This window comes from Colletotrichum costaricense (genome assembly GCF_030867565.1).
Source record: "Colletotrichum costaricense strain IMI 309622 chromosome Unknown Scaffold_1.1, whole genome shotgun sequence".
NCBI lineage: Eukaryota > Fungi > Ascomycota > Sordariomycetes > Glomerellales > Glomerellaceae > Colletotrichum > Colletotrichum costaricense.
The window spans coordinates 934,689-948,537 of NW_026848230.1; the positions used below are offsets into that span (position 1 = coordinate 934,689).

Here is a 13,849-nt window from a genome sequence, read left to right on the forward strand (position 1 = left end):
AAGAATGGTATTCTTACGTCGGTTTCATGAGCCCGAGTCTTATCCATGGTATCAAGTCGTCCCTCGTCAACTCCCAAGCCTCATTCGCAGTATGCACTTATGACTCGTCGACCCGCGGGCGCTTATTGCCCGGGTCGTCATGGCCATTGACGCCGTTGTTGGCCTCATCGTGACCGCGAACCCGACCTGCTCCCTCTCCTAGCTGGCCGCTTTCCTCATCCTCATTGCCATTCTGACCGATCCAGTTGCCGTCGGCGTCGAAGTGCTCGTGGACGTTCTCGGCCGTAATCCAGCCTCCGCTCCCAGGAAAGGCAGGAGGCAGGCCTCCATCGGCGGCGCCGTACAAGACTCCTTCGTATCCCTCGACTGGCTCATGCTCGCCCTCGAAAATGATCCGGCCGTCCTCTTCCTCATCATCCTCGTCGACAGGGTCGGGGTGAAGATCTGAGCAGGCTGAGATAGCGTCGTAGAACTTCTGAATATCGGCCTGGGCGCCATCAGTGACCGCAGGGACGAGAGTCAGATCGATCGTATCGAAGTCGTCATCGCCGTCACCGCCGTCGGCAAGTTGCAGCTGCATCCAGATAGCCTGAAGAGGAGCACCTTCGGAGATGGATCCGACCGACTTCACGGCGTGAATAGAGATGGAGGGGTAGGGGATCTGAACGCCAGCTCCTTGGGTCGAAGAGAAGATGGTGAAGGTCCTATGACGCAAATTAGTATAGGGTAACGCCCGTTTCGGTGGTAGCAAACATACTCTGAAGAGACAAACACGGAGACATGCTGCTCCACGAGCTCTTCAGTGGTCTCCTTCAAGGTCGTGCCATTGGGAGCAGAGGCAGCAGTCGAGACATCAGCCGGGAAGATGGCCAAGCTGCCCTTTTGCGACGCTGGGATCCATGCCTTCGCATCCTCGAGATGGAAATGAAGGACGGGCTTTCCTCCGAAGAAGGTCGCAGGAGTAGCCGACTGATACTCCTCAATTGGAGTAAAGTCTCCAAGAGAGGGAGGAGAGCGAATGGTTGTGGGCAGCATGTTGATGAAGTGTAAGAGATCCTTGAAAGGACTCTGCTTGGGCTGACCTGTGAGACCCTTCATGGTGGGGTGCTTGCCTTGGAGCTGGAGAAAGTGAAGCTCTTATCGCTATCACCACGTGATGATATTGATAAAGGAAGTGACATTCAGCAACTTTACCAATAAGGAGCTGGGGGCTGAGGTAATCAAGGCGGTGGGGCGGTCAGGTGATTGATCATTGGTCAGCAGGGTTAGGTCGATCTGCACACCCCACCTGAACGCTCGGTGGGGTCTGAGCTCTCCACCGACATTCTCCCAGAGTCCGATCGCACTCCGTTGCCTCGGACAGCTACGCACTCGCATCGCACCTCTTTCCATGGCGCAGAGCTGACGAATCCCCTCCAACCGGCGCAAACACTCCAGCCTGCAATCACGCTCTTGATCGGCATTTCTGAGTATCAGAAAACTCTAAAGAGGCCTATTGCTACCCTGAACGAGCTTGTATGACCCTCAAAACGGCTCATATAGTCCTGTTCCACCCTCATTTGCACACTGACACCTACGTACTCAAGGCAAGACTTGCTACCCACCATGTATAGCAACCGTACGTACCCTCCCGCTCCCTTTGTGTCTTTACGTAGCTCGAATTACTTATCATCACGATAGGCTCCCATCCGCTCCTCGAGCAGGTCCCCTTGACCGTCTCTCCGTTCATTTCCCTCCCCACCGCGACAACACTCTCCTACAACTACAAGGCTATGCCCTCAGCCCTGCCCCCCTCAGCAATAGGCGTACCAGCCGCAGTCACCGACGATGCAGCAGCTGGAGACGCCGCCGCAAACAAACCCAAGTATGTGATCTCGCAGTCGGGACACGCAGCCCATCCGGATGATATCATCGCCTCGTGTCGCGCGCTACAAGCACACATTACAAAGATGCAGGAGGACGCCGAGCGCGACCTGCGGGACCTCGAGACCAGGATAAAAGAGCGAGAGCTGGCTGAGAAGAGAAGAGTTGCGCCCGGCTGGCTGGACAGTGAAGCGCGGATACTCGAGCCGGAAAAGGTCGGCGGGCCATCCGAGGAGGAGGAAGGGCATCAGACATCAGCTGTAGCAGGGACCAGTGAGATGCCGTTGAACGATCAAGGTGCGGAGCTAGACCGAGTGTTTGGCGGGTTGAGCATGAAGTGAAGCCTCTTCGGCTGATTAAGATCTTTTGTTTTATTCGCGGGCGTTGTGCATGAAGGCCGGGGCGGCCTCATCTATTGATATCTTTCACACGGCCAACTTGCCGTTGCCGCGACGGATTTGGTTGAATTGGCAAACCATCTGCATGGGGGGGAATCAGACAATGCTTTGGCTACTGATGTTGCGACACGGAGTCGCTTGCGCGAGCCTGATCAAAAGCCAAGCCAAGCCAAGCCAGCCAGCCTGGGTGGAGGGCAGCTCCCTAAATACCTGTACACACTGGGCAAGCTATTATACCGACTATAAGGAAAAGTATGGAGAGGGTCCAGCTGTATACAGTCTAAGCAGCCTTCAGGAGATGGGAACATCGTGCAAGCGGCATGTCTTCGTACGCCGCACTCCTAAGGATACTCCTCAAGCTGGTTGGACTTGTAGGTAATGACCTTCTCTCAATTGACAAGAGCGGAAACGCTCGATGCCGCATCACGTCTAAGTAATCCTACTGTGATGCTTTGGGACATCAACTATCCAATGCACGTATGCATCAAGTTTCGGAAAGAAGACGTGATCAGCAGAACCATCCCGGCTACTTGTACGGTACCTGAGAGCGAGACTACGGCCTAATAGTCGGGCTCTTAAGCCCTGTCTACCGATTTCAATTTCCAAAGAACACCATTTGAACATGATGCGTACTTTCTACACACCCCTCAACCCTACGCTCTGCAGGTACATGAGCTGCTATCGCGTCGCCAGACTTGCTTTTCCATTTGCACCAGCCTGGCAGCCATGATAATGCACCGATTGGACTGAAATCAGGACCCTTGAAAGACTAGATGAACACTACACAGGCTCGTCTAGAAGTAGGTGATCAGTAAAGGTTGGCGGACTAGCCCGCCGAGGTATACGTTCCAAGTTTAGGATAATACCTCTCAATTCTCTCAAGGGTAGATAGCGAATAGTCTGAGAACCTCGGGATCTGCTGCCACATATAGGCCCTAATTCCCGAGATCTTGGTGTTCCGCTTCGCGTGGGGGAGCCACGCTAAGACCTTATCCCCTACCGGCAGTGGCCCCCGCGGCGCCGCTTTGCTCGGCCGGGAATGAGGAACGACCCGAGTCGTGTATGACAAGTTCCGTTGCAAGTTCGGCATACCGATATTTGCGAAGGCCGGCACTTATAGTTCGCCTTTCATCGTTTTGGCATCCAGCCGTGTGGTCCAGCTTGCGGGAAACGGACATTTTCGGTGAACTTGACACTCGTTCTTTCTGCTTTCTTGGGAGGGATCACCGTGGCATTACTTCATTTTCTGCCCAATAACGATCTTCGAACTATGCCATATTCCTTTTCGGCAGTGCGGCACTTGGATTGCCATGGTGCCAAACGAGGCACTGATGATATATAGATGAACCATCGGCCGAACCCTTCGAACAACCTTAGATGTTCATTATCATCCGCTTGATCTTGTCTGAATTACCACTCTATGATTGGAATCGGCATCAAATTCTCCCTTCAAGAAAATCACAATGGGCTTTAAAGTCATCATTGTCGGCGGCAGCGTCTCGGGCCTCTCCTTAGCTAACATGCTGGAGAGGCTCGACGTCGACTACACCCTCCTCGAAGCATACCCCAATATTGCGCCACAGGTTGGCGCGAGCATTGGTTTACTCCCCAATGGATTTCGCATCCTTGATCAACTTGATTGTTTTGAACCAATCCTTGAGATGGTTGGGGAATACCACCTGAAGAATAGCCTCTGCGGCCCAGATGGCAAACCACTAGGCCCGCCTAGCATGGCGAATATCCAACACCTAGAAGCCCGGTAAGCTGAGGCCGGAAGAGGATGCCGAATGAAAATGTAGCAGAATAATGACAATCGGTCTTTGAACTAGGCTTGGCTACCCTTCCATCTTCATCGACAGACAGATGCTTCTGCAGGTTCTCTTCGACAACCTGAAGAACAAAGATAAAGTCATACCAGAGAAACGGGTTGAAAAGGTAGAGCTCCTCAAGGAAGGGGTGCGTGTACACACCAAAGATGGCTCCGTATTTGAAGGCGACATCGTGGTCGGGGCAGACGGCATCCATAGCACCGTCCGGGAGGAGATGTGGCGCATCGGCCATGAAGAACGACCAGGCTACTTTCCTCTTGATGAACACTCTCGTAAGTCGCCGATTGCTGAGACCTGACCTGAAAACTGGCTGCAAGTCCCTTGAGAAGCGTAGCTACAGTAGCTCGTATGCTTATTGTGTCTAAACTGAAGCCCTAACGATGTTGTCTAGGAGTACCCGTCGCGACAAAATGCATCTTTGGCATCTCCAAACGCCCGAGCAACCTCCCCATCCACAATCAACAGATGGTCTTCAACGAAGGCAGAAGTTACCTTATCATTAGCGCACCTGGCAATCGGACCTACTGGTTCCTGTTTTCGGGCGTCGGAGACACCAAGTACGGAAAGGACATACCAAAGTATTCGAAGGAGGACACCGAGAAGCTGGCTCTGGAGCACTGGGAAGATCTAGTCTTTGAGAACGTCACATTTGGCGACGTCTACAAGAACAAGATCATGGCTACTTTGGTGCCACTGGAGGAGTACGTCTTTGAGAAGTGGCATTACCAACGAATCGTTTGTATCGGCGATGCTAGTCACAAGGTTGGTTCGGATCCCCCGCTTATCGTTGAGACTTTTACACTGACATTGGATTCCTTCATAGATCGATCCCATCTCCGGCCAAGGAGGTAACGGCGCCCTGGAAGCTGCTGCGCTTCTCACAAATTCCCTGACCGACATGTTGGAAAAGAACCCCAAGTCTCAGCCGACAGAAATCGTCGAAGCCGCCTTGGCCCAAGTCCACATCAACCGCCACGAGCGAGCCAAGACCTTGGTAGCGAATGCGCATACGCTTCAGCAGGTCTTGACTGGAAGATCGCCGTACTCCAAGATCGTCACCAAGTACCTCGTTCCCCTGTTGGGTGATGAAGGCTTCCTCGGCACAGCGGTCCCCATTTGCAAAGCAAGCCACAGGGTTTACAGGCTTCCCTTGCCCCAGCGACGCCGCCTTGTGCCTTTTGACGATGAACTCCCTGCCCGACCTATGACAACTCAAGCAGCATCGAGAATGGCTCTGGTCTTGGCATCCGCGTCTTTCGTGGCGTTGCTCTACTACTCTTGCGGTTTCACCCACTTCTCTGAGTTGATTGGAAGCGTCAGAATATGGATGTCTGGAGCATGGGATCTCGGCCTCGCTCAAGCAACTTCAAATCTGACAAAGACATCCTCGCTTGGTAGCCTTGTTGAACAGATCCAATTCAAGACAAGTCTCTTCTCTGCTCTAGTCATCTGGCTTGCAGAAAATCATCGATTCGGTAACAGACTTTCGGTCCTCCTATGGTAGGTTGCCCACCGCCAATGTCCCGCCACACGCCGATCTAACGTAAGGAACTGCAGGCCTTCGATTTCGGCTGCCGCGTTCATGGCCCTCGGACCCAAAGCCGTTATGCCACTCCTAGGTCTCGGTATAGTCACTCGAGGCACCAACACTCTGCCTGGTAGACACGTACCAGTCAAGTACGCCAAGGCAATTCTGCCGTCGGCCATCGTTGGCTACGCCATCCCCACGATCCTCGCCAGCCTGCCAATTCAAGACCCACAGATCCGACAGGCCGTCGGTTTCGTTGTATCTGCCGCTCCAGTCTTCAGCGCGGCTCTGCTTAACGGCGTTGCCTCGGCCATACAGAAGGTGAAGGATATAACTTCATTCACGAAGGCCACCAAAGACGTGAAGGAAACAGACAAGGACGAGTTTGTTGAAATGTACGACAAGAAGGATGTAGTACCGCTCAAGATGGCATACACATTCGCGGCGGGCGCCTGCGCTACCGTTCATATCGCAAGCGCGGTGTATCCCATCCTGGCGACAACTTCATTCAGCAACTTGGCAGGTGGCCTTAACACGAGCATCGGCTTATTCGGATTCGCTTCTGCTGCTTTGTCCCTTTACTCGGCGTGGAACTTGCGATCAGAGGGTTTTGTTACAACTCAGCAGGCATTGCTTGGCTCTCTGGGGTCCATTGCTAGTGGCTTTGCCGTAGGCCCTGGAGCAGCGCTTGCAGGCTTCTACTACTGGCGTGAAAGCGTTTTAGATGCCTTGGGCAACTAGTCATTGTTACCCGGAATCCAGTTTCAAGCTGGACGACGTTGGGAGGTGTAGATAGTAGAACACAAGCTAGACTATTCCCCATATTTTAGCAACATAGTAGCAGAATCGCGTTGTAGCTTACATCTTTTACTATCATCATACCATCTGATAGCTTACATGTATCAGAAGTCAAAGTTGTTTCCAGCGCCTGCCAATAGGAACTCCAGAGCCGACGGAAGCTGCAGCATATCCATAGTATCGGCATCAGTGAGGCCCATATCGTCTCCTACGAAGCCAGTGCCATAAGGCTGGCCGTCTTGGGACATATTACCAACTACAGCTGCCGCGTACTGCTCCACCGGATCTCTAGCTAAACTATGCCCTGGTGCCGCATCTATATGCTGTGAGCCATAAGCTGGGCCAGAAACTAGAGGCCGCCCTGGAACACCATTTCCCACGGATGCTGACGATCCGATGATGGTGTGATCGTTGTGTCTGAGAATGTCGGTCGGAAGAGAGATCCTGGAAGGATTCTGCTCTCCAAAATTAGCCACTCGATCGCTCGCGCCATCAAATTGGGTGGATTGCTGGTCAAGATCGCAACTCCTTGGTCGTTTCGGCTCGAATAGATTCAGCAGACTTTGCGCGTACAACCACTGGGATTTCATTGCATGCAATGTCCGTATCATGGATTCAGTATGGCGCTTTGACTTGGCTGCGACGATTGGATTGCTAGAGTGCATCTGGCTTGCTGTGTGAACCAAAGCTGTGAAGAGCATGTGAAGGCTTGGAAGCCACAAGCCGGCCAGCATCTCTCTCTTCCGCAAAGACTCAAAGATGGAGGCGATTGTAGCCGCTGCGTCAGAACATATGGTCAGATCGTTGCTTGCTTCTACTGAAGAGGGTCCCGATACTGTCCGAGGAGGCGGCCGATGAAGGAGGATGAGAAAGTTGTTGTATGTGATGTGGAACATTGACTGCCAAATGTCTGGATCCCCTGAGGATAGCTGGAGTCGTTCGGGCAGATTGGTGACCAACTCAGCGAGCGCAATATCAGCTTTCCTTGTCGCCTCAGCCTTTTCTCCTTCTTTGCAACGTAGAGCAACTCGCTTTTTCATAACCTTTGCGAAAATGATGCACAGTTGTGTATGCTGAACTATGAAAGACGCTTCGGCTTCCGGTGTATCTTCTAGATGACACTCTTTGATGAGTGGCACATCGGAATCGTCAAGGCTTCTATGGTAGAAGTAGAGAGTCAGTATGGGGATATTCCAGATTGCGGGGTGGTTGGCCGAGCAATCCACTTACATGGCTTGAGGTCTACCATGAGCCATAGAAACCAAAACGTCATATTGATACAAAGTCCACCATAGCCTCCGCCATAGGCGCTTATCCATGACGTTAAGGCCTGATGGTGTAGCATCCCGATGCATGCCCATACCGTACGCCGTTCGAGCAGCAATGCCGATCCAATACCATGAATTTGAGATGACATCCTCGAGGTCATCGCATTGCCAAGTCAGAAGGATAGCAGCTTGTAGGTACGTTTCACGATGTTGCTCGAAACGACAGTCAAACAAAGCTTTCGCTCGCTTGAAGAAGACCGCCTTTAACGCCTTGAGCTCATCACGCTCGTTGGACAAGATGTGCGCCCCGACGAGTAGGATAGCATTCAGCAAAAGTAAAGATAACGGCCGTTGCCTAGCGAAATCCTCGCTGGTCTCTGTATTGTTGTACTTCTTCATGAAGAACTCTTCATCGACAATGGGAATGCCACGGTTGATGTGCATAAAGTAAGCCTGAACAAGTTTATCAGCCAAGGCCTTGGTGGGCAGTTCCAAGGCTTCGGGCGGCACTGAAGACATCCTCGGGGCAAGAGGGTGACTCCCGAAATGTAGGACATTCTGATCGGGCCGTTGAGACCGCTGCCGAACGAGGTAGTTCAAGTTCGAGAACTCGGTTCCGATGAAGTAAAGTCTACCGCTTGGTAGAATATCTTGATATCCTGTCTCTTCCCGGTCAAGAAAATCAGCCAAATTTCGCGTTGCGACTTCAGTAGCGTAATGGGTCTGAGCATTGAGCTCGTTTCCTGGAGCCGATGCTGGCCGCGAGTCAACGTTGACTGGTACCCACGGACTGGCGGCATTCGATGCTGTTGGCGTGGTTGTGGGTCTAGAGCTCGGTGCTATTGTTGTCTTTGGCTGAATAGAGACATTGGGGCTCCGAGATACCCTTGTCGAGGACCTAGTCTTCTTCTTCTCAAAGATCTGACAGTCGGAAATGTTGTTTGCTTCGCATTTGGAGCATGGCGTGCCCTTTTCGAGGATGTCGCAACGCACTTTCCGTTGGTGACACGTCACGCAGGCCCTGCCATCTAATTATCAGAGACAAGATTGTCGGTCAGAATGCCTCTTGAGAATGAAAAGAGAGTTGGGGGACAGGGGGTGCCATACTGGTTCTCGCTTTCTTCGACGCCTGGCCAGACGCCGATCCTGTCGGAGAAGATGCGCCTCTACGCCCTGCGGCTGACATGACTCAGTATTGGCGGTAAGCCGTCTTCTGGAAACTTATTTTCCGAGCGGGATCTAGATTCAATCACAGCATCTCAGGTGTGATGGCGCGCCTTTGACTGCGCTGACGCAAAACTTGACGGATGTGGAGGCAATGTGGACTGGACTGGATATAAGTCGGAAGTTGTGGTGGATTATTCAGATACCGAGCAACGTGGCCTCGGGAGTTATGTCAGCAGAATTTGCAATCCCGGAAATACGAACCAATCAAATCTCTTTTCTCTTTTCACATGCCCTCAATCTCTTCTAGTGCGGAAACTTGGGCAGCTTCTTGTCGGACACTTTAACCAATTACAACTATGGAAAATGGCTTGTTCTACTTCCGAACGACTTGCGAAACATTGAATGCAGTAGGAAAATGGAACCAAATACGTAAAACAATCTAGCAGGGTCTTCCAGAAGTTTTTTCTTTTGTATGTTCGGGTAGCAATGGGCAAATATGGAGTTGCTTGGACATATAAGAGGAGCTGGGCAGTTCAGTGACAGTCTGAGTGACCAGGACTGCACAGACAAGACCATAACCACTTGGACGAACCTCATTGAGCAGACTTCAGACGCAAAGTACCCTCGAGGACTATAATGGATGCACGTCCGTTCAAATACGCAAACGAAGAAGATGGAGACCGGAAACAAGAATCCACCATGGCACGGGATGTTGAGTTGAGCGGCGACACTTCCGATGCCTCATCTCTGAAGGACACAACGGAGGAATTGCTGAACGCTACGACGTTATCGCCTGTAAGTGGCTCTTGCGTGGAGAAGTTTGGTTTAACGATGTTCTTACTTTCTATTCTAGCTGCGCAAACTGCACATTGTTGTAGCGGGCTTTACCTGCACTTTCAATGGCAACCTCGGGTCATCCATGCCTTCAGGCGCACTTGACGCCATTAGCGAGCAATTCGGAGTTACCGACCGCGTCCATCTGATTCTTCTCAACTCGCTATTTATGTGCGGGTACGTGCTTGGGCCTCTGCTATTTGGGCCCTTGAGCGAGTACATCGGCAGACGACCGGTGCTGATCGGGACATACTGCGGATACATCATCTTCATGCTGGCCTGTTCTGGAGCACCAACCTACCCGGTGCTGTTACTTTTCCGTCTTCTTTGTGGCATCAACGCAGCAGCGCCAACAACGGTCATCGGTGGACTCTACGCCGACATCCTCGATAATCCCGCGGTTCGAGGAAACGCCATGGCACTTTACATGACAGTCACAACTGTCGGCCCACTCATCGGGCCCATTGTTTCGGGCTTCTCTTCTCCGATGTCCTGGCGATGGCCCTTCTGGATCGCCGGCATCCTTGGAGTATGCGGATTGCCTCTCGTTCTTACTCTGCCGGAGACATACGCGCCTGTCCTCCACAACAACGCAGTTAAGAGGCAGCTGAAACGAAACAAGGGTGCGGTTGATGGCAAACAGCAACAGCAACTGCAGTTACAGCCTTTCAACGTACGAAAGATCTTCCTACGGCCCATGAAGCTCCTCTTCACCGAGCCAATCCTCATGGCGACATCTGCGTATCTGACGATGGCATACTCTGTATTTTACCTGTTATTTCAGGCCTATCCAGTCATCTTCAAAGACTTCTACGGCATGTCTCCCGGGATGGCCGGACTTGCGTTCCTACCTGGTAAGACGACGCCCATAATGCTGCAATAGACGATGAAATGAGCTAACATATCTGCGAAGTTGTTCTTGGGGTGTTCTTTGCCCTTGCCATCTTCTACGCATGGACACATTATCACGATAAGCAATTTAAAGCCGGGGTGGAGTGGGCCTTGAAGCCTATTAATCGCAGACTACCTCTTGCATGTATTGCCGCTCCTCAGTATGTTCACCCTCCACGATCTCATACCTTAAACAAATGATAAGGAGCCACAACTAACAATCGCTTACGTAGAATGGTCATCGCTCTGTTCTGGCTTGGCTGGACCGTGTGGCCATCCACATCCCCTGTCTTGCCTATGTTTAGCGGTGTACTTTTTGGCTGTGGATTCAATCTGCTCTTCATGGGCATGATCAACTACCTCACAGACGTTTTCCGGCAATATTCTGCTTCAGCACATGCAGCAGCCAGCATGACGCGCTCAATCGGAGCTATCACCCTGCCTCTGGCGGCAGGCAAGATGTATGGCAACCTTGGAGTTCATTGGGCTCCATCAGTTCTGGGCTTTATTGCCTTAGCCATGGGAGTAATCCCATTCATTTTTATCAGATTCGGCGATAGCCTCGCTCGGAGTAGCAAGACAGCACGAGAGGCGTTTGCCATTGGAAACTGAGATGGATAATTAACGAGCACATGATTATAGAATAGTAATGATTAGACATAGACGATAGACATAATAATACTTATTCAAAAGCCTGAAACCCCCTTTCGAAAACTTCTCTCCCTAGACTCACCTCAGAGAGTACCCAGCTCCGCGATTCCATGTTGGGAGATGCGGTCCCCCACAACATGATGCGTTGCTCCACCTAAGGTATTGTACTGTGGATAAGCCATTTTCCCGAAGCCGTTATTCTCCGAAGAGAGACCATGGAGTGAACCAGACATTTCATTTACTCAAATTTTTTGAGCTTGTGCTGCGATGATGAAGCTGTGGCTCAATAATCCTATACATGTCGTGGCTGTAGACACAAACACTATTGGAAGGGCGTTTCAGAGCACAAACGGCCTACACGAAACACAACATACATCAGGAGCAATCGCACCATCATGGCAATACCTTAGACTACTAATGGACAGAGTAACCGCTACGAGACTCTGCAGTAACGCAGGTCTCTTCTCTCATAGGGTATCAGTAATCTTTAAGAGCGAAGAACAGGAGAGACTCATTAATGTCAAATATCACATGAGTCTGAGGAATCAGAAAATGAAATTGGATGAACCGCTGAACCAAAATCTTTCCATTCTGTTTATCGACGCTGCCGTGCGCCGCATCGGGAGTGGGTGCCGTAACGGTCTGCAGACCCACTGAAACCCGGACTTCGGACTTCTTGGCATTGCCGAGGTGCGAGCTCATACACGGAGGACAGTACGGAAATGGTAAGTAATTCGCCGGATGGGCCACTTAGACCATAGGTCTAAGACTACTTGATGGCTTAATCGTGACTTACGTATAGCATCTTCGTAGTGGTCCGCTGGAAAAACTGAGAATTATCAAGGGTTTGGCGTAGGAGAGTGAGAGTTCACATTAGGCGGTTCTTGCCAGGGAGACGAAGAGATATGTATTGTGCAGCTGAAGAACCTTTGTTCGGCCAATTAGATGAGTTTCTACATGCAAGTTGGCCGAGAAAGAGCTTCCAGTAAGCTCCCGGCCGGACAGATACCCAGAAGAGGCATGCCCATGTAATGCAGGTGTTCAAATAAGAATGTGGCTTGAAGACGGAACCAGGATATACGGAATGATGATTCATAGATATCAACTCTGCTCTAACGAGCTAGAATTAGCGACATACGTATAGGTAGTCTGTCTCTACGCTGACAGGTATCCGTCGCCAATGCGGATATGGGACGAGAGTACTTGCATATTATCGGGAAAGACTAGGGGCATGTTCTGCAAACCCCCATTCTCCACCCGCTAGTGTCGGAAAGGGATGTGCTGCCACGAGGTCTCAGCTTGGCAGACCGTTCCGAACCGTTATTTTCGATCTGCGTGTCAACATGCTCCCTAGGCAGATCGTTCAGGTAGCGATGTGGCTGATATGTAGCAAGCCCCTTGTCGCCAGACAATACCCCTGTGACCATCTCGTCGATGTTAAAGCTCAGGCTTTCCATCCAACACCAAGGTTTCTCATGTACGCCATCAGTACGCAATATTCCTCTCCTGACCTAAGCCTCCAATCCAAAATCGCTTTTAGGCGAGGGCCTCTTGACGAAACAATGAGTGAAGAAAGAGGTGAGACAAAAATATTCAACCGCTCAAGCTTCTAGATTTAGTACTAACACCACCGATAAAGCTACATACGGATATGTCGACCCAAATTTCGTCAATCCTGGTGGGAAATGGGACACGCCAGTTATAATCTACGGCTACACTCCATCCTTCGTCCTTACAGTACTTGCCGATGTCCTCTTCTTCCTCCTTCTCATCGTCCACACATGGCAGATCATCCGCTACCGCAGCTGGTACTTCGTCACCTTCCCAATTGGCCTCCTATTTGAAATCGTCGGCTACGTAGCCCGCTCTCTCTCCGCCAAAGCGAACCCGTATAACCTCATCTACTTCATTCTCAACTACTTCTTCATCGTCACGGCACCAGTCTTTCTCGCAGCCGGCATCTACGCGATTCTATCCGCTCTCATCAACCGTCTTGGGCGACAGTTCACGCCTTTGCCGCCTAAAGTGGTTTTGTGGTTCTTCATCACCTCGGACGCCATCGCAACCATCACGCAGATCTCGGGCGCCGCTTTGATAGGTGTCAAGCAGTCGCGCCGCGAGGACCCTACGACGGCCAACAATATTTTGCTTGGAGGACTTGCCTACCAGGTCTTTTCAATCGGATGTTTCGTCATCACTACGTCCATATTCCTCTTCAGAGCTCGAACAGCGATCAAAGAACATAGGCTTACTACTTTCGTGGCTGTGTTTTCGGGGGCGACGTTGTTGATTTACCTGCGTACCTGCTTCCGTCTTGCCGAAACTGCGGAGGGTCTTGGGGGTTACCTCTACTCGAATGAGGTTTTCTTTGGCGTGCTTGAGTTTGCGCCCGTGGTGTTGGCAGTGGTATTGCTTTCCATCTGGCACCCCGGGAGATGTGTAGCAAAGAAGGTCTCCGGTGGCGTTGATGATGCAGAAAAGGCTAGAGTACGCAGTCGTGAGTCTATTCAGAAATAGGTTCTTTGGCAAGGTCGAAAAGATAGAACGGGTTTCACCGTTTCTCGCCCAAAAGATGAGGGTAGCTGTTATTGATAAAGCTATTAATGCTCTGAATACCTAGTC

General features: G+C 51.3%; 6 protein-coding genes across 6 annotated transcripts; 4 read left to right on the forward strand and 2 right to left on the reverse strand.

The window, feature by feature from the left end:
- Positions 1-97: 97 nt before the first annotated feature.
- On the reverse strand, positions 98-1,098 carry CCOS01_00351 (uncharacterized protein; the record flags this gene model as incomplete). The annotated part of the gene is made up of 2 exons (XM_060448548.1): positions 98-704; positions 758-1,098. 2 exons carry the CDS (start codon positions 1,096-1,098, stop codon positions 98-100), a joined length of 948 nt encoding a protein of 315 aa, XP_060319986.1.
- A 507-nt stretch (positions 1,099-1,605) lies between these two features.
- Positions 1,606-2,204, forward strand: CCOS01_00352 (uncharacterized protein; the record flags this gene model as incomplete). The annotated part of the gene is made up of 2 exons (XM_060448549.1): positions 1,606-1,618; positions 1,681-2,204. The coding sequence occupies 2 exons, from the start codon at positions 1,606-1,608 to the stop codon at positions 2,202-2,204; spliced, it is 537 nt and encodes a 178-aa protein (XP_060319987.1).
- A 1,520-nt stretch (positions 2,205-3,724) lies between these two features.
- On the forward strand, positions 3,725-6,359 carry CCOS01_00353 (FAD binding domain-containing protein; the record flags this gene model as incomplete). Its single annotated transcript, XM_060448550.1, has 5 exons — positions 3,725-4,020; positions 4,091-4,362; positions 4,482-4,852; positions 4,914-5,590; positions 5,648-6,359. The coding sequence occupies 5 exons, from the start codon at positions 3,725-3,727 to the stop codon at positions 6,357-6,359; spliced, it is 2,328 nt and encodes a 775-aa protein (XP_060319988.1).
- Positions 6,360-6,520: 161 nt separating this feature from the next.
- CCOS01_00354 (fungal specific transcription factor domain-containing protein) lies at positions 6,521-8,870 on the reverse strand (the record flags this gene model as incomplete). The annotated part of the gene is made up of 3 exons (XM_060448551.1): positions 6,521-7,574; positions 7,647-8,712; positions 8,792-8,870. The coding sequence occupies 3 exons, from the start codon at positions 8,868-8,870 to the stop codon at positions 6,521-6,523; spliced, it is 2,199 nt and encodes a 732-aa protein (XP_060319989.1).
- A 680-nt stretch (positions 8,871-9,550) lies between these two features.
- On the forward strand, positions 9,551-11,188 carry CCOS01_00355 (major facilitator superfamily transporter; the record flags this gene model as incomplete). Its single annotated transcript, XM_060448552.1, has 4 exons — positions 9,551-9,646; positions 9,705-10,539; positions 10,599-10,737; positions 10,810-11,188. The coding sequence occupies 4 exons, from the start codon at positions 9,551-9,553 to the stop codon at positions 11,186-11,188; spliced, it is 1,449 nt and encodes a 482-aa protein (XP_060319990.1).
- A 1,382-nt stretch (positions 11,189-12,570) lies between these two features.
- Positions 12,571-13,744, forward strand: CCOS01_00356 (RTA1 like protein; the record flags this gene model as incomplete). The annotated part of the gene is made up of 2 exons (XM_060448553.1): positions 12,571-12,805; positions 12,867-13,744. The coding sequence occupies 2 exons, from the start codon at positions 12,571-12,573 to the stop codon at positions 13,742-13,744; spliced, it is 1,113 nt and encodes a 370-aa protein (XP_060319991.1).
- Between the last annotated feature and the right edge of the window lie 105 nt (positions 13,745-13,849).